Raw genomic sequence first — 24,100 nt, forward strand, 5'->3', positions numbered from 1 at the left:
AAACAAAATTGAAAATGCCAGAAAGATCAAACCGGAAGTGTATATCACCTGCTCCGTATGTTTTATTCTGAAAGGAGTAACCGGATGTTGTGTCATTGTTGACATGTTGCTAACTTAACGGCTGGTCCACCGTGAGTCTCGTGAATGAATGACATCATGCTGTCGGTCTCCTTCTGCGACATGACACCTGCAGACTCTAACGGTGAGACCTTATTATTTATAACCTGCCGTTTAACCGGTAAGAGCGACACGGGAACGGGTTTCTCTTTACATAATGATTCAGAGAAGGTTTTCTGTGAGCTAGCATGCTAACGTTAGCCTAAGTGAAAGCATCCAGGTAGAGCTAATGATGCTAAAGATGCTAAAGATGGTGAGAGGAATTCACCTGTTATTGTTATTGAAATGGAAACTAAATGGACATGTTACTGTGAGGAGAACACCTGCTTGCATCCATGTTGGGAAAATGATCAAATCAATGCACACATGATGGTACAGTGATTGAATTAGATGAATTATGAACTAATTAAGACCACTCCTGGTCACATGTGCATCTTTAATCGTATTTTTAATACAGGCTGTTTTAACACCTACATTTGAATGCATGAGTAATATTGATCTCATGATGTTATGTAATAGTGTAATAATCACAGGGGACATATTCTACTTTACCATGACACAGTAGCTACGGTATTAGTTTAGGCAATGTAAATAAATAAACCCCAGTGTCCTTCAACAATGCAACATAAATATATATGAACATTAAACAATAAAAGCAGTGCAAAAAGAAACAGAATAGTAAAACAATTGTGCAAGAAATTGTTGCAAATGTACAATTTATGCAGGAGAAGAAGACTACATGTCAAATAAAATAAGATTGTAATATTTAAAATACTGCACAAGGATAAAAACATGCTTATTGTAATAGTAAATACAAATGTGAAACGCAAACAGGTGGATGCTTAAGGTTATGAAGGTTAGCAGTCCTATGTCATGTTGGATAAAACCAATCTTATTTGAATACGTTTACATTTCAAATGCATGACTTCTTCCTGTAAACACAGGGTTTCAAAAGCTTCCATGTCATGAGAATTAACTTTAATAAAGATGAACTTCAAAATAAAGCTCAATTGTATGACTATACTGGACTAGTGTGACACACCCACTTTGGATTTTTCTCCTCTATTTATTTTATACGACCATATTTATTTTAATTGAACACTCTTGGATTCTTTAATAGCTCCAATATTATGTGACCTAATGACCCGAACTCCCACTGAACAATTAGGACACGCCTCTTTTAGGTGGATTATGTGATCATGTGATCCATTGAGTCCCTCTCTTGAGTAATCTGCTCTCTCTGTTGCAGGTGTAGAGTGATGCAGCAGAAGTTGTGCTCCAGAGGTTCTGGTTCTTTCCTTTCGGAGAGGAACGGCCAGGCTTGCGGCGCCTCCTCCTCCTCCGGCTGCGACCTCCCCTTCCGCTGCCCCCGCTGTGGAGAGCAGGAGCGTTTCCGCAGCCTGGCCTCGCTCCGAGCCCACCTGGAGTACCGCCACTCGTACTGCTCGCCAGACGTGACCAGTGGCGGCTTCAGCATCACCGGGAAACTCCCCGACCCGTTGACGGCGGCGATCCCCTGGCACGACATGAGCCTCCCGACCCGCAGGGGGCAGCATAGCTCGGCAAGACCCCCTCACGTTCGATCCCTCAGCGACAGCAGAGACAGCGGGTTCCTCCCCTCCTACGGCTCTGTGAGGAGGCGAACCCAGAGCGTAGGTGTGGGAACGCAGGCCGAGGAGGAGGAGGATGATGATGAGGAGGAGGAAAATGAAGAGGAGTTTGGGACAGATGAGGACGATGTGGGAGAAGATGATGAGGACGAAAGTGAAGAGAAAAATGGAGGAAGAAATGATAGAGATGTTAAAATGTCCATCAAAAAGTCACACACTTGCCCCCATCACCTGAACCACCACCACCACCAGTTTCCTCCTCCTGCTCCTCTCGCCCCCCCGCCTTACCCGGACCTGGGCCTCAACCTGGAGCTGGTCGGTGCGTTCAGCCTTCTTACTTTTTGGAGCAAAGTTTGTTTATTGATGCCTAAGGATTTAAGGGCATAGCTGTATTTTATAGCTTAAACATGGAACACTTCAATTTACATTTATAATTTATAGTGTCTTTTATTATTTTTATTCAATGATAAATCTTTTTTTGTGCGCTGAAAAAACAAATCTGACCCCTTTTAATCATCTAAAAGTCTCTCATAACACCTGTCTCCTCCAGATCACAAGTCATACTCTGGTTTGGAGACGGCAGCAGCGACGGCCGCTGTGCGTCGACGGCTGGCGAGCCTCCTACGCGCCGCCGACAGCACCATGCAGCGCCGCCTCGCCAAGGTGAGCACGGAGCTGGCTCAGACCGACACGGAGTTGCTGTGTGAGCGCGCCCACTCGCAGCACCTTGCCCAGGAGAGGCAGGAAGTGGCGGACAGGGAGCGGTCGCTAAGCCGACAGGTGGACGTGGCCGTCATGGTGATCGCTGCGCTGAGGGAGCAGCTCAACGCCTCGGAGAACGAACTGGAGCGACAAGAGAGGTAATATTTACAGCATATAATCATAATAATAATTATGTTTCTAATATCTAAGTAGATATCCGTGTGTGCTGTAAACCTTGTTTTTCTGTTGAGCTGCTCACTGACCCGGTGCTGTATTTGTATTTGTTTTCCAGGGAGGTGATAACGATCCAGAAGTTTCTGGAAGCGGCTGCTCGACAGGAGACGTGCGGTAAAGTCCGGATCCAGCACTTCATCGAGAATCTGCTGAGACGCATCGCTCTGGCAGAGAGGCTGGTGGAGTATTACCAGGAGAACGGCAGCCCGCAGCAGTGCAGCCACTACAAGGTACCACAGCAGGGCGGGGGAGAAGTACTGTGAGCTAAATGTACTTTACTCTACCTCAACCAACTATCCTAGTGGTACTTTAAGATTACTTTTGAATGATCACACGTTCCTGATATTAACAACAACTTTTATACTTTTAATCAATGACTCGGAGCTCTGTATTTTCATTGTGTGGTAATCATAAATGTCTTGGAGTATTTTCTGATGGTAGTTTATCTTTTATCTGGTTGAAACTCAAATCTTACCTTTGAACTTTTTCTGTGTCCTCATCAGTACCAGCAGCCCAGTGATAACACACCTCACAGGATCACTAAAAGCAGGTGAAGACTTCCACATTATTCTTTACATCCCTGAAAAAGCTAACGTTAGGCTGTAAAGGAACTACAGTCACATCACTACTGCTAAGCTAAAGGCTGCAGACAACCCAACTCATTAAAAAAACGTGACTTTGAGATAAAGGAACAGAAAGTGCTAAAATGCTGACTCATTCCCTGGTTTCAGACTCATCCCTGCACCACTCTGTTGGTAATGATCAGGAATAAGTTATTAACTGAATACGTCATTTTCAGGTCAGCGGGGGGTCAGCTGTCCTCCTCCGGTCTCCACGACCACAGGACCCACTCCCACTCCTCGTCGTCGCAGTTCGGCGGCCGTCCTCTGTTCTCCAAAGCAGGGGGGGCGGAGCGGGAACACCGGGAGCGCCTGGCTCAGTCGTCCCGGCTCTTCTGCCGACCGGAACACCGAGACGACATCTGGAACCACCAGCGGCGCCGCTCGGCCGGGTACGAGACGTAGAACTGTAGAGGAACACCGGGGGGGAGGGCGCTGCCGGACGGTAAAACCTTATTTAACAACGAATCTATTCCAGTGAGGTAACCTGTGGAAAAGTGCAGCGAGGTCACATCAAGCTTCTTCTCCATCTCAACTCTGAGGGGATCTTTACTTATCTAATAACATCTCCCTCAGCTAGTGCAGACAATCATTTATGCTTAATTACCTTTTAGTTTAAGCTAAAATCTAGGTGTTAAGAAGGACAGGACTTAAATGATGTAGCTGTGTTGTAAATCCTATTTTGACTTGAATTAATGGCACATTTGGAAAAAATTCTAGTGAATTTTCTGGAAATTTTAGAAAGGATTTGTTGATCCACAGAGAAATAATCTCTCAAACGTTGAGAATATATTAGTGATAAGGTTATTGTTCTTGGGCAGCTGCATCAAAAACTAAATGGCATAACATTTATCGGTATAAGTATGTTTAAAAATAAGGTACGATATGTAGATTGTCCATCTGATCTGAAAAGTATTCACTTTTTTTGTACACATTCCATTAAATGTGTGTATAGCTCGATTCCATCGCTCTCTTGCTCCTCATAATTTATGCAATTTTTATTACATTTTATAATAAATCAAGCTAAGAAAGTTGGTCTAAAGTATGAATAAATGATTGAAACGCCTCAGGCTGCATTACAGGGTCTCAGAACATAATGCAATAAGAGATATTACTGCATCGGCACACAACAAGCACATGGTAGTCACTGTGCAGACTACTGTCTTATTGCATAATACTTCCTGACTTTTCCATAGATTATTAAACTGAAATACTGTGAGGTTTGACACCGGGTGCTTTTTCAGCGGGATGTAAGAGTGGGTAAACCTTCAGTATTCAAACATATAAATAGCGTCTGCTTCTCGTCTCATCTGTCAGCACAAATCTCATAGTAAGTACAATAATCCCAGGCGTCAGTAACATTCTGAATCCTCTCCTCCCGTACGTAAGAAAACTTCAGGTAAAAACGTGCTTTTGTATTCATCTCCTGATTTTAAGATTTATTTATTGAATGGAAACAAGTTGATGGAGCGTCCTCTCCTCGGGTTCAAACTCTGCATCGACACATCAACGGCAGACCTGGGATGAATACACTCTGCATTAAACTCTGGGCTTTTATTTTGAAAAGACTTCAGATGGCAGATGGGTGGTGCTACATCGGGACCAATCCTGATTATTGTACATCGAGAGAAAAGTTAAATATGTTGACATACTGTATTGTGATATTTATACTTTCCGGTCCTGTGTAGCTAATCACACCCCATAATCTCAAGTTGACTTTCTTTTTGTTTTGTAGGATATTAAACCAACTTTAAATCACCTTTTTAGATAAGCAAATCTATCATATCTAGATTTATACACCAGATTTATGCCGCCATAAATACTCCCCAGAGCACCACATCTGGATTAATCCGCTGCAGAAAATAGTCCCTTATAAATCTTACAAACTAAATCATACAACACTTTTCGAATCCTAAATACAAAATGCTTTAAGTGGTTAAAGAAAGGAACAAATACAATCCACAACACAAGTTCAAATTCTCATAAAATACCTAAAAGTATTCAAATGTTTTTTTGCAATGCATCAGTTCCTTCTGTTGTTTGATATGAAACCACTTAGGGTCATCATAACATTTTTAAACGTTATGTATGGAGGTCAGAGAGTCACTAACACAGTGTTGGCTTTGGTCTTTTGATGGGATTTCTTGACTATAATACAACATAAACAAAGTCAGTCGTTATCAAAGTACAGCTTGGTGATGAAATGCATCTGGAAGGTGTCTTTTATCACTTTTTCGCAGAGCTATTTATGCATATATTTCCCCCCAGAAAAGCTGAGTACATGCAGGAGTATTTGTCCCAGGTCTGCGGGGCGCCACACACAAACGAATGTACTCCTGAGTGAACGTTTCGCTCACTCTGAAGAGAAGCCGTGCTTTAAGAGCGGCGCTCGCTCACACACAAACGGGTGGAGATTCTCCGATCACAAATGAATGACGTCGTATCAACGCTTTCATCCAAAGTGACTTACAGTGCCGTGAATAACGCGTACAGTTACATTTGCAGTAATCTCTCCTTCCTCTCTCTGTTTACACCTCGTTTCTTTTGCACTCATCCAATGATAAGAATGTAAATGTAACAGAAGGTATTCAGTGTAACATGTATCCTTGCTGTCGTTGGTTTAGGTTTTGTCGTTAATAGATATTTTGTATACAAAGCTATTATGTGTCGTCAAGTGGAAGTAGTAGTCCTACAGTACTCTAACCTGGCTCAGTATTTATACCACGGATATTTCCCCCTCTGTCATTTGTTATTTACTCCACAGTTAGTATGTTTGCCAATTCTTTTAAGCCAAACTTGTGCTGTCCATTGAGAGAACCAAGTCAGATGATATATTATGTATTATCTATTAGATAACTACTTCATGAGTTTTCAAATGCTGAGGGTACGTGTTAGTTTTGCCAGATTTACTCTCCCGTTTCTTTTCACCTTATCCGGAAACATTTGGACAATTTCCCAAATGATATTGCAGAGATCCGTCGCACTTTGTGAATTCAGGCACTGCTGATCGAAGGCCGAGTGTTACTGCTGCTGTCGTGAAACCCTGTTTCTGAAATACTTTTCCGTTTGCACAAAGAAAGAGTCATCATCCAAACGCTCTTTCTTTTCTTTCCGCAGACTTGAGGCATGCACGGTGAATACATGACAAACTAGCAGGGAAATATACAATGGCTAAGGATGTTGGTTTTTAGAAAGGGTGTTAGTAGAGAGGTGTAATACTCCAAGAAGAAGTCAGAACTTTATAGATTAAAGAAGTGAACTTACATTAAAACCCTTTACATTGGATTAAATAAATATCACATTTTGGAGAAAAAACATGATTATATTCTGACATGATGAAGTCAGGGAAGGTGGTTTCTTTATTTTTGTCTAAACTACCGCTTGGATTTGCAATTTCAGAGACAACTTTCCTCCTAATTTTAAAGGTTCTTCTCGTAAATTGGTCAATCAAGGGAATGTGTTATTTTCTTATCAATTTATGACTTTCATCTCAAAACAATTCCAGGTTTTTTCTCACAGAATGTGTGAGTTGTTATTGGTTGCTTTTCCCTAAATGCTACTCTACTCTATACGCTCCGTTATCGTTTACACCTACAATATCACCGTAGTAGAAATTTGCATTCCCCAGATGTCTCTAATCCTGGACTCAAATTAAGGATCCTATCCTGGTTTACACAAAATATGAAACACGTTCCTCTTTTTACGTTTGCCTCAGAAAGTCAACTGTTGGTTTAAGTGAACTTAGCAATATGCACTTCCCCTCTGATTGCAGATGTTGTGGGTTTTTCTGCAGACAACAGCATAACTCTTGTGTGTGATGAGTGTGTGTGGACGAGTGTGTGATTTCTGGCGCTCGGTTATAGGTAATATGGTTGAAGATGCATGAGGAAGCCCTACTACTACTACTACTACTACTACTACATATGTAGCTGTTGTGTTACTGTGAAAGCATGCTTCTTATGTAGCAAAAAAGCAAAGTACTTTTAAAGTAAAATACTGTTATCTTGTACTACTATGTGTACTTTTGTAGCAGAGCGAGGTCTATTTTAATGGTACAGTATTTGAAGGGAAGTTGCACTAAACCAACAAAGAGCACTTAGCGTGGAGCTGTTGGATTTTAATACGAAGGTAGTGTCGTAAAGCGGACAATCATCAGGGTTCCTGCTCAGCGTTCGGAGGGAAACGTGCTCTGAGAAAGCAGCTGGAGATGTGGGTGAAAACATAACCTAACAAGTATTATACCTGCAGTAAATGTTAGTTTGATTCTGACACTACTACCTTTCAGGCCGTGAGTCGGTAGAGATTAAAGTTAGTTTTTATGTTGTGTACAAAAGATGTTTCTGCGCCACGTTTTAATATCCTCGAGTTCATCCTGTTTGTCCGTAGGGATTTCGTTTTGCAGAAGTGATCTCTAGTTTTGTGCCTTCACTGAGAAACTCTGTCGTCTGTATAACACTGTGCAAAATGCAATACTGTGAAGAACTGGAAAACTTTTTATGTTCGTCGGTCAGTGTGAAATCCATCGAAGATTAAAGAACATGACAGCAAGATCATTTCCAGAGTCTGTGTTTATTCACGTGCAATTTATCACTGAAATAATTCATCATGCATATTGTTTTTATATTTGTAACATTAGGAATTGCAATGGTTCCTGATTACCTGAAAGAGAGAAAACTGAATAATATTCATATAAATTGTAAATATGTTTATTCATTTACTTTCAATGTCCTTTATTAATGCATTGAAATTCTGAATATTTAATAAAAAGGAGGAGTTTATTGAACTTACATTTACACATTTGTATTTAACTTATCATAGTATTGCAAATTTGCAAGACTGATATTCCTTTAATTACATTTTCTTTTAAATCAGAATTTTAAAGAAGAAACTTAAACATTATTGACATTTAATTGCCTTTCTTTGCCAAAAATCTCAGACAAATTGAACAGCAAACTTAAAATGAAATGTAAATGTTTACAGGAATTTAAACCTGTAATTAGCTAGTGTTATTAGTTAGGGCGGTGGTGGCAAAGTCCATAGGGTTGGCCTGGGAACTGGAAGGTCACCAGTTCAAGTCCCCGAAAGACAGAGTTGTTACCGTGGTGTCCCTGAGCAAGGCACCGTTCCCGATACTGCTCCCCGGGCGCCGTACATAATGGCAGCCCACTGCTCAGCAGTGGCTCAGTCAGTAGGGGCTTGGACTGGGAATCGTAGGGTCGCCGGTTCAAGTCCCGAACAGACTTGAATATGGAAAGTGGACTGCTACTTGGATAGGTCACCTCATAGGCCCTGCTGTGGTGCCCTTGAGCAAGGCACCGGACACCTCCAATCCCCCCTCCCCATTGCTCCTCGGGCGCTGCACAATAGCTGCCCACTGCTCCTAGTACTAGGATGGGTTAAATGCAGAGGACCAATTTCACTGTGTGTGCTCTGCTGTGTGCATGTATGTGACAATAAAGAGGGTTTCATCCTCCGATTCTATCTTCTGTTGCAGTTATCACAAATGGCCACTAGATGTCACTCTCCTAGTGCAGGAGGGCAGGGGGATGATGCTTCTTCGTCTTCTTTCTCAGTGGTTAAGGTTTCAAGGTTTCAAGCAGGGCCGGTTCTAGCCCATTGGCTGCCCTAGGCGATTTTGAGATATTTACAATAACAACAATAAAGATTTGAGGATGTGAAATATATACATATGTGGAATACATTGAAAGTATTTAAATACTTTACACTGTTGAATGAGGAGGTATGGACAGATGCATATATTATGTATAGCAGATGTATATGGCAGATATGTATAATATATAGATATGTGTACTATAAACATATGTATGGCAGATGTGTATAATATATATATATATATATATATATATATATATATATATATATATATATATATAGTACACACATGTATGTGTGTACTATAAAAAGATGTGAGTAGACATTCACAGAGCTCAGAGTTCAGCAGTCTTATAGCCTGTGGTATAAAACTATCTCTGAGTCTGGTGGTCTTGGTCCGGATGCTGCGGTACCGTCTGCCAGGCGGCAGCAGACAGAACAGATTGTTGCTGGGGTGATGGGGGTCCTTTAATATCCTACCGGCCTTCTTCCTACACCGCTGGGTGTAGAAGTCCTCCATGGATGGCAGCTCCGTCCTGGTGATGTGCTGAGCAGTTTTCACCACCCTCTGTAGAGTCTTACGGTTGAGGGCGGTGCAACTGCCATACCAGGCGGTGATGCAGCCAGTCAGGATACTCTCGATGGTGCACCTGTAGAAGTTGCAGAGTATCCTGGAGTCCATGTTGAACTTCCGCAGCCTGCGGAGTAAGAGCCGCTGTCGAGCAGTCTTGGATATGACCCTGGTGTGATGTGTCCATGTCAGGTCCTCACTGATGTTTACCCCGAGGAACCTGAAGCTGCTGACTCTCTCCACAGGAGTCCCGTCGATGGTGATGGGTGTGTGTGCCTCTCTCTGCCTCTTCCTGTAGTCCACAATCAGCTCCTTTGTTTTGCTGACGTTGAGATGGAGGTTGTTGTCCCTGGCACCAAGATGTCAGGGCTCTGACCTCCTCTCTGTACGCCGTCTCGTCGCCGTCTGTGATCAGGCCGATGACGGTCGTGTCGTCAGCAAACTTGATGATGGTGTTGGAGCTGTGTGTGGCCACGCAGTCGTGTTGCCGGTGTTGAAGGTCAAGGTGGAGGATGTGATGTTCCCCATACGCACTGCCTGGGATCTGCCCGTTAGGAAGCTCATGATCCAGTCACAGAGGGCGCTGTTGAGCCCAAGGTCCCTGAGCTTAATGATGAGCTTGGAGGGCACAATGGTGTTGAATGCTGAACTGTATCAATGAACAGCATTCTCAAGTGTTCCTCTGGTCCAGGTGGGAGAGGGCAAGTTACTACAATTCCCAGAACGCCCTTTGTGAACTCATATTTTCTAATCCTACACATGGTGGCTTTAACTTTAACTGGTAGTTTTCTGTATTATATCCATTTGTTGAGAATTGTTGTAGTTATGTTGACCCCTAACCAGTGAATGTTTACTTTAGTAAGAGCAGTAACTCCAGAGTCTACAATTAATCCATTGCAGGTAAAGAGTTCAATAGAATCTCATTTGTGGCGAACAAATTGAATGTTGTAGTTTGTTAATGTGGAAACTTTGAATACTAGTGTACTACAAAGTAGATAAGTAGTAAAAACACATGATGTTTGTAACAAATATCAACAAACCAAAATATCCTCATATCTTTTGTGTGTGTGTGTGTGTGTGTGTGTGTGTGTGTGTGTGTGTGTGTGTGTGTGTGTGTGTGTGTGTGTGTGTGTGTGTGTGTGTGTGTGTGTGTGTGTGTGTGTGTGTGTGTGTGTGTGTGTGTGTGTGTGTGTGTGTGTGTGTGTGTGTGTGTGTGTGTGTGTGTGTGTGTGTGTGTGTGTGTGTGTGTGTGTGTGTGAGAAAACATAAGGAAGTGATTACAACACAGTGTCTCTGGAGGCTCAGGGGAAAACAGAAATATGTTGGAACTTTTTTATTCCTCTTCACCGACAGCTTCTTTCTGTCTACATTGGAGCATCTGTTTTCCCCAGAATTCAGCCTGAGAACCACTTCCTACACACAGAACATTAAAAGCAATATTTACTTAGAGAAACATCTCTCACAAGTACCTTCACATGAAATAAGGCCTTTTTGAAATGTTGTGAGGAAAACATATTCCATCACAATATACATCTTTCAAAATAAGGATGTGTGTGTGTGGAAGGAGTTTCATTAAACAGTAACGCAATAAAAATAACAAAAATGTAATTTGGCCGAGGCAATAATGCCTTCAAGTGCTCTTTGGATCATCCTATTTACCGATGTTCCCAAGTGCTTTTTCGGACATTGTTGTATTCATGAGCCTGAAGGCATCATTAAGGAAGTAATTATGGAAATGATAGTCAAAAATCCAAGAGAAACTGACTCATTTACCAGAAAAAACACTTGAATTGTCTCTGAGATTATAAAGTTATACATTTGTGAGGAGAAAAAGGTCAAATCTCTTAAAATCACACGTTATCAAGGAAAACTAAAATCAGCAGGGTTAGGGTGTGTCGAGGAATATCATCGCCTCGCTTAAAGAGAATATCAAATTCTTTAAAAAATATATACTTGGTCCTTAATTATGATTATTTTGTCAAACTTATCCAGCAAATGGTGCATCTTATTCTCAATTTCTTAATCTTCTTATTTATCATGTTTTTAGTGCTTAATTTATCAGGAAATTCAATCTTTAGTTTTGTGTGTTTAAAAGTAAAGATGGACTTAACTTCTTTGCATTATTGTATATATTGTGGTTATTTTGATCATCATTTCTGCATATAAATTCTCTAAATTATTTTAATTTGAATTGGAAATGTAGTAAAAATGTTGCCGGTAGTTAAGATAATAAAACAAGTTTAATTGCACCCAGAAACATAACAATCTAAGTGTAAAAACCAGGTAAACTCATAGTTTTTCAAAGGGCTCTTGTTTTTTCCTGGGGCTGTTTGTATTATATCAATTCATATATATATTTGTAATGTTTTTATTCATGTATGTTTTTCTTTTTTGACCTATAGTTCAGCCATCAGAGTGTTTGTGAAAGCAGCTGTGATGTGAGCGTGAGGGCACGGCAGAATGTGATGTTATTGTTATGTTACGGCTCCTGACTGCATGACAGCGTGTCAATAAGTACTGCAGGATGCTGGTGGTTCTTCATGGAGAGAGTAAACACGATAACGCTTTGACGTCACACCACGCTCCCTGTCCACATGCTCTGACGTTAGACAGAGCAAAAGCAAAGGCAGAAAAAAAAATGCATGTTTTGTGGAACCATCAGGCAGCTCTGTGTCAGCGTCAGTACAGACTGTCACCCTGCAGTTCGAGGCCACGTGGGCCGCAGATAACAGATTTTTGCGGAAAGTGACGTGAAAATGTGTCACAAAGCCAAGTTGTTGATGTACACAGAGAGAGGAGAGGTTCATTTTACTCAAAAAACACTGTTTGTTAAAGCTTTTTATCATATCTTGGGACTTTGTTGCAGCATTTCTACCCATTTCTAAACAGAAAAGCCACTCATGCTGGTAGAATTAAAAGCCCCACACATTAGGGAGGGTTTCTGCGGTGAAATCCACTTCCAAAGTAAAACCAGGGTTTATACATAAAGCTAGTGTTGCATGTGAAGCCGCCCCGAGGGACTCTTTTGGCCTCCGGATCCAGCTTCCTGTCAATACCCTGCGGACCGAGGGCCCTGTCATTAAACACATTTGGATCCACTCAAGTTAAAGTGTCAGGGGGACAACGGCATGCAATCCTACAAACACAAACTGTGGTTATCAGGGAGAAATAACAAGGGCCTTTTCTGATATCTGCAGACACTTCCTGTGAACTTGGGGGATTTAAAGCTTCAGCATTCATAGGTTTTGTCATTTATTGTTGATTAAACCTTGTGTTGTCTGGTTATCCAAGTCGGGTCTAGTTTTTCTGACCTCTGTTAAAAACACAAGTCTTTCCAGGATAATCTTTCCAAATTCCTTCTGAATTCCTTTGTGTTTACACCAAAATATACATATTGTGACACTTTAGCTTGACACCAAATACTTTTTAGGGACACATTATGAAGTAACACTGAATTTTGTAATAACTGGACAAAAATATTTGGCACAATGTGTTGTTACTGAGTTCATGGAGACATTTAAGGTCACCAGGGAGAACATATGGGGGTTTTTGTTCCACATTTAGAAACATGTGGTAGGGACGAGTATTACAACCACAAACAAGTGATCCTGAAAAGAAGAAACTCCACCTGCAAAATAAATGTGTTTCATTTAATCGACACACATGCACACATTACTATAATTCAGCAGAATATTTCAAATAAGTCAGTGGATTTTTACTATTGCAGTCCTTTACGCTCAGATGAACAAACATAAGTAAGGAAATAAGAAAAAGTATGGCAATTTGTATAAAATGGATCACTTAAATGGCCTTTCTCTCGGGGTTCTCGTTATTATTTAAATGCAGGAAGTTCTGTTAACGATCAATCATCAGATCTCATTTCCCACGATCCCTTTCACAGGCAGATGAGTTGTCCTCACGCAATGGGAGAAGCTGAACCAGGAGCAGAAACAGGGCTGCCGCACTTCCTCTGATTCCACTAAAGGATAAAATACGTTGGAAGTTGAACGTCAGCTTCTATAAAAAGTCTAAAAGTTTATATCTGAATGTATACAGTCAGAGCCTAAAGGGCAAAACAAATCCCTATTGGTCCATGGCTATTGTATCAGAAAGTCCTGCTGTCTATTATGTCAGGCAGTCTATGGAGGACTCGCTTCAAAATGGGACAAAAAGAGGCTATTTTCATTGTTTCAGGCTAAAAATAATAAGAATTAATCCTAATCAAATGTTGCTTAATATTAACATATCCCAAACTCAAAACTCAAAATAAAATTCTATACTACATGTTTGTTTTTTCTCCATTTGTACTAGTTTTTTTCTACAGTAGCAGTGGACCTTTATTATTAACACACTGGCATATAAAGGGTTAACTTTTGTAATATGTTCAGCCCAAATAAAACGTCATACAGTAAAAGTCAAATATAACTAATCTTTATTGCAGTGTTTTTCACACAAACCATTTGTCCTCGAAAGACATCATAGCAACATTTTTTAGGGAGACACAGAGGTTAAGACGGATTTGACATCAGCTTATTCGGTACTACACACACAACAACATACAGACCTTCTGCTGTTTACTGTTGTGTAATAAACAAACAAGAGTGTTTGAGGTTGTGTGTGTGTGTGTGTGTGTGTGTGTGTGTGTGTGTGTGTGTGTGTGTGTGTGTGTGTGTGTGTGTGTGTGTGTGTGTGTGTGTGTGTGTGGCCCTACAATAATTCATCCTGTTTATTTGACTTGGAGCATGGCTTCCACAGTTTGGCTCGACTTCAGGTCTAAAAGCGTACGAGCTCTGAATCACGCCGTCTATTTTCAGCCCACTGTCACTTCCCAATTATAGAAAAACACAATGTAGCTTCAGGAGTGCTGCACACACACACACACACACACACACATGCCCCCCCCCCATGTCACATTGTGAGTAGGTGGGTGTCACTGATTTTTATTTTAAGAGATGCTTCTGAGGATTGTGTGGGAGAAGGTGGCATCTCCATAGATGTTTGAGTCCTTATAATAACCTTATTTTGTTTAAATTATGGGTGTCTAAAGTTGAGGTGGGTGTCCTGGTGGTTATGTAGGAAGGAAGAAGTCCCACATTCTTGATACAAATCACACTGCAGCGTTTGTCATTATTGTCAAAGTGTGATTAATTTGTGTCCTAAAATGTAATGATTCATACTACTTAAAGAAAACTTAACTACCTTAATTCAGTTATAGACAAAACACCAAAACAGGTTCCCGTCCATCCTCTCCTTCCCACTGCTTCCGGCTCCTCTCCGCTTTGATCGAAGTAATAAAACACAAATAAATCCCTTTATATGCCAACAAATTCCACCAAGAATTACCATAATGAAAGCTGTCATCTCCAATGTTTATGAGTGTGTGTGTGTGTGTGTGTGTGGGTGGGTGTTTCCCAGTAGAAAGATGTCCAAATGAACTGCCCACGTCTGTACAATGAAATGCCATCACGGATGCCTCAACAAGTGAGTCACGCTCACGGACATGAGTCACTGATCTTGCAGCCACCAAAGTGTGTTTCTTACCCATAAAGAAACTAAAATCTTTTTACAATAATATGTGAAGCCCTTCTGAACTTCCAGCTGGATCTCTGTGTGATTGAAAAGCATCAACCTGACCTGTTGACCCTTAAAAGCTGAAGAGTATCATTCCTACATTTTAATGGATAAATAACATCCACTTCTGGGTGGGATTTTTCTTTTTGGCAGCCTTCATGTGCTCTTTTACAAAGTTAAAAAAGCAGGCTAATGGAGAAACCGTTGAAATATAAGACAAACGCTCCCTTCTGTCTGATTTAACCTGACTTTTACTAATGGATATTGTAGGTCACAATTCAGTGTTTGGCAGTATTTATGGTCACTTTATTGACGTTTATATAATTGATACAAGAGAGTTTGAAAATGAATAAGGCCTCGGATAGTACAGGTAAGATAACCACCTTAGGTTGAAGTTGAAGGAAGCAGGGGTGCCAATCGCTTCATGTTGAATTTATGAAAGACCCGTATTTTTCTTTTGAAATACACTACTTGATTCCCTGTTGTCAATAAAGAAGGACACATATAAAGTTTAGCAAAAAGTGTTCATAGAGGAATTGTTTTTGTAACTGCTTCTGACAACCCACCCTGTAACATCTGAAAAGTAAAAGATATAATAAGTTAAAATAAAAAATCAACACATACATAAAAACCTAAAGAAAAAATGGAGCCGATAACAGTTTAAATGGTAAGCTAACGTAACGATGAAGCAGTTTAAACCGTTAGCTTAAATCAGCTCCAAGTACTGGGAACAGCTAAAATAGTAAGCTAAATATATAAGCAGGGAAATCAGTTATCCAAAAGAAAATGGTAAACAATTGAAAAACTAACTCAAGCATTAAATAAACATTTAAAAAGTTAACTAAAAGTAATATTATGGAAATCAGCTAAAATGGTTAGCTAAAAATAATGTTTTTAAATAGTAAGCTAACGTTATGAACAACCCGTTTAAACCGAAAGCTAAACAGTTAGCTAGCACAAATAGTTTGGAAAACAGTTAGAATAGTTAGCTTAAAGTAATGGATAAATAGTTGGATAGTGAATACAGTTTAAACCGAGTAACTGGAAATGAGCTGTGATTATATGATATTATTTGTCCAGAATAAAGATAAACAATGGTATGTTGTGCTGTGAGCATTACATTTTGGTGAAGATGTTTCATAGTTCCATGAAAAATAGGTCATGAGGTAGCAAGACATTAAATAAATAAAAGAAATCATTATCAGCGCGGTTCAAGCTACACATGTTGACTGTATTTGAGTAATGACTGAGGGCAAAGATCGTTAAAAGTTAAATATTCTATGGCATTCTGGGTACTGTAGTGCATTGAATTGGCAATTGGATGATTAAGAGTCATCTTATTAATTCACATTGAGACCATACTCGATTATAGGAAGCAATGTGACAACAATATCAACTCTATGTTGTTAATATTTGAATAAACAGTTTTCGTCTCAGTGACCACAGTGTTAGCGGCCGAATGACTACATGTCCCACAATGCACCAGGTGTAAACTGGCAGAGTGCTGTCTGGTGCGGACGTGTTTGACAGTTATTCAAAAATGGGGCCTGAAGTTGATAAGACTGGCTGCTTCTGAGTCAAATCCTGTCTAAAAGTGTCCCTTGCAAATGTATAACATCATATATTATTGTGTTGTTTTTATTACATGCTCATTAGAGTAAAACATACGAATGAATGAACACGTGAAGTAGCAGAAAGCAGGCAGTTTAAAAGCGGGCAACGAACGTAGCTGACCGACGAATCAACAACAACAAGAGGTGTCACTCCATTGTTATTTCACTCTGCCAAACGAAAGTGTTGACATATTTTACGCAGATTTTACATTGTGATTTGCAGTGGTGTAAAGTAACAACGTAGATTTACTCAAGTACTATGCTTAATTACAATTTTGTGGAACTTGTACTTGACTTGAGTATTTCAATTGTTTGCTATTTTGTACTATTGTGTGCTATTTTGCTACTTTACTATATTTAAAAGGGAAAGAACATGTAATTTGACTACTACATTGATTTACCATCTTTAGCTAATTTTAACAAAATGCACTTTATTAAAATGAAACTAGTAGACTTAATCTTGAAGTCACAAAAGAGACAATTAGAACTTTTTCTGTCTACAACCGTAAAATGCTACCTAATGCAACAACATTACCTATATGTCACATATATATATATGCAAATATTTACACACGTAAAGGCAATTTTTTTATTTTATTAGTTCTACTTTTTTAATTTTTGAATGCAGGACTTTCACTTTTAGTGAAGTAGTTTGACAATAAAATATCGGTATTTTTACTCAAGTAAAGCATCTGAGCAGTTTATTCCACCTCTGTCTATCCTAGCGAAGGCCTGAAGAAGAATTAATAAGGAGTGAGTCATCTTCTCTCAAACGATCTTTGGCGCTTAGCTAAAGTGCTAAAGCTAAAGACGGACAGGCGGAGCAGACTGACCCGGGCAGCGCCGTCCCTCTCTCGGTATGATGCCCGGCGACAGCAGCATGGCTTCCATCGTGCAGAGAATCGCCCGGCAGGCTCTCATCACCTTCCGAAGCCCGCCTCGGTTTGGAGAAGAGCCGGCTAAATCTTTCCTGGAGAACCAGAACAAACTAAGGAGCCTGATGACGGAAATACGAGCCTCGGATCTGCAGCTCGTCCCGCGGAGATCCGACGACATTCCCTCGGGGCTTCCGTACCACGACCCCCCGGTCACCTACATGCATATCTGCGAGACGGACCAGTTCAGCATGGGGGTATTTTTGCTGAAAAATGGATCCTCGATACCTCTGCACGACCACCCTGGGATGCATGGCATGCTCAAAGTCATGTATGGAAAGGTCAGGATCAGTTGTTTTGACAGGTTGGCGCAGACCGACGCACCCCCTCCTGCAACCCCGCATCAGGTGAGCTCTCTGCGGCGTTCTTTGCTCCGATCCAGCGCTGAATACACAGAGGAAAGTGGGCCATGCACGCTCTCTCCGGACCAGGACAATCTGCACCAGATCGTCGCCGTGGACGGTCCCACGGCGTTTATGGATATCCTGGCCCCTCCGTACGACCCGGACGAGGACAGGGACTGTCATTATTATAAGGTTCTTGCAGAAGGGGAGGTAAAAACATCAGAAAAGGACAAGGAGGTCTGGCTCATGGAGATCTCACAGCCTCCGGATTTCTGGTGCGGAGGGGAGCCGTACCCGGGCCCGGAGGTCTGCCTTTGAGCCTGCCCGCAAAATGCCTCCTTTTTCTCGGGCTGCACTTGGCACAAGGCCGGGGCTTTATTTTTGGACAATCTGGGCTATAAATGAAGGGTCACTGTAAATCATTAGTGAAGCCATTACATTCATAATGAGGATCTGAATGTAGCTGTTCAGTTTCATGGTCCTGCAACTGTTCGTGGACTAATCATCAACTCATTTAACAGTCGATTAAAAGTCATGCTTCGTGCAAATGAGTCAGAAAATGCTGCTCATGCCTCAAAAACATGGATATTTCATGCTTTTTTCCTGATTTATATCTTCTTTATAGTGGATATCTTTTGGTTTTGGACCAGACATTTGATTACACCTTGGACTTTAATAAACCTGGGATGGACACTTCCCTTTTCTGGGCACTATCTACACCAAAGTTATCGTGAAATAAACAGCACAACATTAGGTGGCTTCCTCTGTATGTTTTGCTAACATGGCTGCTAAGCAGGTGCACTGTTCAACTTATATTTCAATCTCATTTGAACATAAAGATATTGGAGCCCAAAGGAAAGTTTGTACTGAGATCACAACATTTCTGAATCTGTATTAAGAGTAAAAAAATAAGTGATTATACAGTGTTTTACTTCTATTGCACTGGTGTCAAATACACATTTCAGATCATACCTTACCCTCAGAAAGACATGGAATCAGATATTAGTGTCCAGCTTTGTTTCTTCCATTTGTAATAGATAGATATCACGTTGTAGAAGACATTTCAGTGTACAGGTGTTTATCAGGAGTGAACAGGAGGATTTCTGAGGCCTTTATCTCGCATGTTGCTTTGCCACTGAACACCTACCATGTTTCATCTTATGCACTTCTGGCTTTATTTGATGGACTCTGTTTAAATAAAGGAGGTATCATTGTGTAATCCAATATAAAAGCATATAATCAATCAGGTGACTGGTTTCAGATCTGAAAATCACCAAAATTGGAGCTGTAAATGATCTGAGTAATGTGCTTAAAATAAGACCCTGTAAGGTATTTTTGGCAAGAGAGATGCCAAGTAATGATGAAGTTGATACAGGGTGCTAATGCTGCGTTCATGAACAGTCGGAAAGGCAGAGTTTGCTCCTTTGGGGAAGACTTCTGAATGTAAGCATAACCTTTAACACTGAAAATTTCAGCTTCCAGTATTGCATGTGCAGTAAGACCAGCAGCTGTTGTGTGTTGCATGCATTTTCCACGCTGCAGCTCTGACTATAAATACTTCATCCAGACTTCTGGCTGCTCTTGAATGCAGCATTCAAAACAAGGTGAGCAGAAAATCCTCTGAGACATGTTTGTGTTTTTTATCGTCTTCCTGCTTCTGGATACGTGGCGTTTTGTTCCAGAACTTCCACAACTGCAGGTTTATTCTTGTGTTTCGGACTCCTGTAACATTTCCCTCTGTTTTCTGGGAAGAGTTTGATTCTCAGGAGTGTTTGTGATTTGTTCTACTGGCTGACTTTCAGGACATTGTTTGTTTAACATGTGCACTAAATGAAGCTTTTTAGCACACAATTGTGACCCTCTTTCACCACATATAAAAGGAGAGGTGTTCAACATTTAGCTGCAATCACAAATGCGGGGTGAATTTAAAGGTTTATTATAAACTATTAAATGCTAGCTTAGGAGAAAACAAATATCACTTAAGTAACAACATGGTTCAATGTTTAAGGATGTACTCAAAGATGTACAATTTAAAATGATTCTTAAACTGAAACTGTAGTGATAGCGCGAGAGAAAAGCACTAAACTTGTCAGACTGCTGCAAACTTTTGATTTAAGACCAGAGGAAAAGACTGCTGTATGTTGTATCACTGTGGGAATGGAATTAAACAGGTCTAATAATGAGCAGAAAGTCGACTAGAGTCTGAATCTGATCATGTTTGATGCCGTATTGGATATAATGTGTCTGTAATGAAAGTTTTCTGTTAGTTCATATAAAATGTGCTGTTTATTTTGCCTAAACACGTCAGATTTATCTGCTTCAGAATGTGATTAGAAGAACAAAAATGGTCAGAAATCAACTTGATTCCCATTTTGGTTTTGGAGTATATCCTCGAGACATTTCTCTCAAACATGGCACTTAACAATCTACTAAATCAGCTTCAATTGTTTGTATACTTTCAATAAAATGTTATATTTCCTTTAGAAGAAAGCTCTGTTGCAATGAAAGGTCAGTTTCTGTGTCTTTACGGGAGTTTAAAGTTAATTATTTGAAAGACTTGACTGCAATGTTTATGTTTATTGAGCTGTAAATCAATATTTAAAGTGCTTACTGACACTGTTTTAGTCAAGTGCATTATGACACAGGAAGTTTACTTAAGCAATCTGAAAGTACTTGTATCTAACTTGAGCTTTAGCATACCACCACGTTTAATAACTTCAGTTTCTTTGAAATTCAGATTAGATATCCGACATATAATCACCAAATCATTCATCGTGTAGGATATTCCTAAAAGCTAACATAAAACTTTATTGATCCCTTGGTAAATTCATCTTAATCTTGACTGACTTTTAAATAATGAACTTATATAAATGAAATTAATCAGTTGTGTGTGCAAGCAACCTAAAGCGCAGTCCATTACGGACAAGAAAATGTCAATTTAAAGGCCTTATTAGTAACTTTTCTGCAGCTTTTAATAACATGACATGGTCTTCTTCAGCAGGAGGTTTAAAGCTGTATGATAAGGGTATGAAGAGGTCATAAAAATGGGAAATCGGGCCCAAACAAAACCTGCATCAAAAGAGCATGTGACCAAAACATCCAGAAGTTTAATTATTTATATTTGACACAAAATAAAGAGCAGCAACTCGACAAGTCCACATTTATTTGCATTGACAAGAAGCATCGGTCCAGCAGAATAAAAGCTTTAGTGCTCGACTTGTTTGCATAAAAAATATAAAACACAAAACCACAACAACTTTTATTTGTCCAGTAACTCTCTTTCTTCTTCTTCCTCTCACATTCATCAGGTAGAAATGCTTTTTGAATCTTCACAAGTATCCCCAGGTCTGTGCATACACCTGAACACATCCAGAAATATAAAATATAACCAAAAATAAATCAGATTATCCGGCTATAATCTCTCAAAATCCTGCTGCATGGAAAACACCAGTCGACCTTTCATCAGGTGAATGAAACACCATTATGTTAACATTTTTAATATACAAAAACAGGTTAAAAAAGCTTCATTTTGCTGCATCCCGCCTTTAAAAAGTGTTTTACTAAAATATTGAATGTATTTTCTGTTTGCCATCTGTTTTATATCAATATCAAATAACAAATAAGCATCATCAGACATATTCAGTGTCATCACAACAATACCAAATATCATCTGTGTGTATTTGTCTCATGTAAACCCTGCAAGAAGTCTTTACACTTCAATATCTTTTCATATAGTCATTATTTATGATGTAGCTACTATTTAACAGTGGAGGAGAGGATAGGAAATGTACAAGTGTGCCATTCAGAGATGAGATTATCCTAAATAATTCACAAAAATGCTGCCGAAAAAATGTGGAAAATATTTAACTGTCCTCTCTGACACCAAAGGGATTTCGTGTATTTTTCAGAAATTAACAGATTATTTTGTGCATTTAACGGAAACCAAACCATCTGAAAGCTGACTTGCAGGATTTCTGTGGCTGAATTGTAATTGAATCCCTGAGAACATGAAACAGATACAGTAGTAGACACAATGCCTTGCCACAGAGCACTAAAGCAAGCCAAACTCCATATATATTTCTGACAAATTAAGAAGAAATATAAAATAAATAATCAGCCTTTGATATTTGATTGATGTTAAAAAAAATAGTATTGGGTATTTTCATAATGTTTCTGAGATTTTATAGCTTCGTTTGGGCATTTCTGTGAATAGTTTGAACCACTGACTGATAAGTGAGGAATTATGTTTTATATAAATACTGAATGCATGACCCAGCACATCATTGTGGACTCTGGTTCTCCCTGATTATTTTTAAAAGATATGGCTTCCAAAGATATTCCTTCCATGTTTTTTCTGAGAATAACTTAGTCTACTGAATAGGATTTGGGCTCTTTTTGCACACAGACAGTGTCAGCAGGAGCAGAAAGTTTACGTTAAGGAGTTTCGCGCATGCGCAGCGAGGATCAGGCCGTGGAGGACTTCTTCTCCCTCTGCCGGAGGTGGATCTTCATGTGCCTCCGCCTCTCGTCGCTCCGGGCGAATTTCCTCCCGCACTGGTCGCAGGAGAACGGCTTCTCTCCGGTGTGTGTGCGGATGTGGGTGGTCAGGTGGTCGCTGCGGCTGAAGTTCCTCATGCAGATGCGGCACTGGAAGGGCTTGTGGCCGGTGTGGATTCGCAGGTGCCGGCTCAGTTCGTCAGACCTGGAGAACCGGCGGTCGCAGCTCTCCGCCGGGCAGGGGTACGGCCTCTGGTGCACGGGTGTCTTGCTGGGTCTGTTCGGGTACTTCCTGGGTCTCAAAATGGGTCTGAGAGGGAGGCTCTGGTGGTTCGGGAAAGCAGCAGCCATGGGGCCATCTGCGGCCCCAGAGGGCGCGCCGAGCGTAAAGTTCCTGATGGTGTTTAGGGGAGTGAGAGGGGGAGGCACCCTGAGGGAGTCCAGAGGGTAAGGGAGGGATTTTCTCTCAGAGAAAGCCGCCTGGAGGTCTCTCTGGCAGCTCTGAGGGTAGAAGCCTCCGTAGTCCGGCATGATGGAGAGCAGCGCGCCGTCCACACTCGGTTTTGGCACAGAGCTGTAGTTTGGGGGCGGGTGGTAGGACAACGAGCAGGTGGATGTGGCCAGGTAGCCCCCTGCCGGCTGCTCCTGGTACATGTCCCCGTTGCAGGAGTAGGAAGGGGCCGGATGAGGGTGAGGGTGGGGGTGGTGGTGAGGGGGCGCGTACATGTGGCTGATGTCCGGCTGGCCGTGCGCCATGGTGTCGTCCTCCGCTTCGTCTCCTCTTGCGTAAATATCTGGAGATTCTGAGCACGTATCCGGCCCCGGGGCAGCGATGTCAGCGCTGATCACGTTGATGACGCCCCCCGGTGTCCACGGGCCTCCTGCGCCTCGAGACTCCACCGAGAACTTGCCGGTCAACGCCAAGGGGTGCGTGCGTAAAGTTGCCACGTAGTGCGCCAAGTCTCCGTGCAGAGACAGCTCAGGTGTGCTCTTCCCCTCAAACAGGAGATCACCTGCAAAATGTAGAAAAACAACACCGGTTAGAATAAAACTAGAACCATGATTCTCTTTTTAAGATCATGCTACTGTGTTCATTTGAAGTGTGTTTTTTTTAAGTGACCTGGGCCAGGAGGAGTATCACGTCGATTTCATACCATAACAATACAAATCACAACATCGCCATGCATCAACAAAATAAGCAAACATGCATCCACGCACGAGCTGTGGTTAGGCATTGAAGCAGAAACAGTATGTGGTGCAAAAAAACAACAACGTAGTGTCCTGATTTAATCGAAACAAAATATCAATCAGTGCCAAACACTATAAAGCAATCCCAATTCGGCATGCATCCAAGAACAACTTATTTTTTAAAACATATTTATCCATTTTCATTCAATTAAAATGAAGCCTTTCTATACATTTTCGGTGCAATCAATGTTGTATCTCAAACCCAAATCCTTACCGCTGTCCTCCTCCTCCTCTTCCTCCCCTACATCCTCCTCTTTAAAAACCATCGACCCCTCCGCAGTGTAAACATCTTTGAGATGAATGTTATCCACAAAACTGCTCAGAGACACGGACATCTCCTCCGCTATTCTAGCAGCCATTATCAATATCAGGCGAGTCAAACTAATATTTAAATCCACTTCTCTGCCTCCTCATTTTGCCTCTCC

The 24,100-nt window shown here is 40.9% G+C and overlaps 3 protein-coding genes across 3 annotated transcripts; 2 read left to right on the forward strand and 1 right to left on the reverse strand.

Moving 5' to 3' along the window:
* The first annotated feature begins 86 nt into the window (after positions 1-86).
* znf365 (zinc finger protein 365) lies at positions 87-7,831 on the forward strand. The gene is made up of 6 exons (XM_063875470.1): positions 87-202; positions 1,367-2,046; positions 2,278-2,587; positions 2,722-2,893; positions 3,167-3,213; positions 3,463-7,831. The coding sequence occupies exons 2-6, from the start codon at positions 1,377-1,379 to the stop codon at positions 3,686-3,688; spliced, it is 1,425 nt and encodes a 474-aa protein (XP_063731540.1). The 5' UTR covers positions 87-202; positions 1,367-1,376; the 3' UTR covers positions 3,689-7,831.
* A 9,585-nt stretch (positions 7,832-17,416) lies between these two features.
* adob (2-aminoethanethiol (cysteamine) dioxygenase b) lies at positions 17,417-20,484 on the forward strand. The gene has a single exon (XM_063875012.1). It carries the CDS (start codon positions 17,511-17,513, stop codon positions 18,246-18,248), a length of 738 nt encoding a protein of 245 aa, XP_063731082.1. The 5' UTR covers positions 17,417-17,510; the 3' UTR covers positions 18,249-20,484.
* Positions 20,485-20,953: 469 nt separating this feature from the next.
* Positions 20,954-24,100, reverse strand: LOC134858852 (early growth response protein 2b-like). The gene is made up of 2 exons (XM_063875011.1): positions 23,890-24,100; positions 20,954-23,440 (listed from the first exon to the last, which is right to left on the reverse strand). Exons 1-2 carry the CDS (start codon positions 24,032-24,034, stop codon positions 22,395-22,397), a joined length of 1,191 nt encoding a protein of 396 aa, XP_063731081.1. The 5' UTR covers positions 24,035-24,100; the 3' UTR covers positions 20,954-22,394.

This window comes from Eleginops maclovinus, chromosome 22 (assembly GCF_036324505.1).
Source record: "Eleginops maclovinus isolate JMC-PN-2008 ecotype Puerto Natales chromosome 22, JC_Emac_rtc_rv5, whole genome shotgun sequence".
Lineage (NCBI taxonomy): Eukaryota > Metazoa > Chordata > Actinopteri > Perciformes > Eleginopidae > Eleginops > Eleginops maclovinus.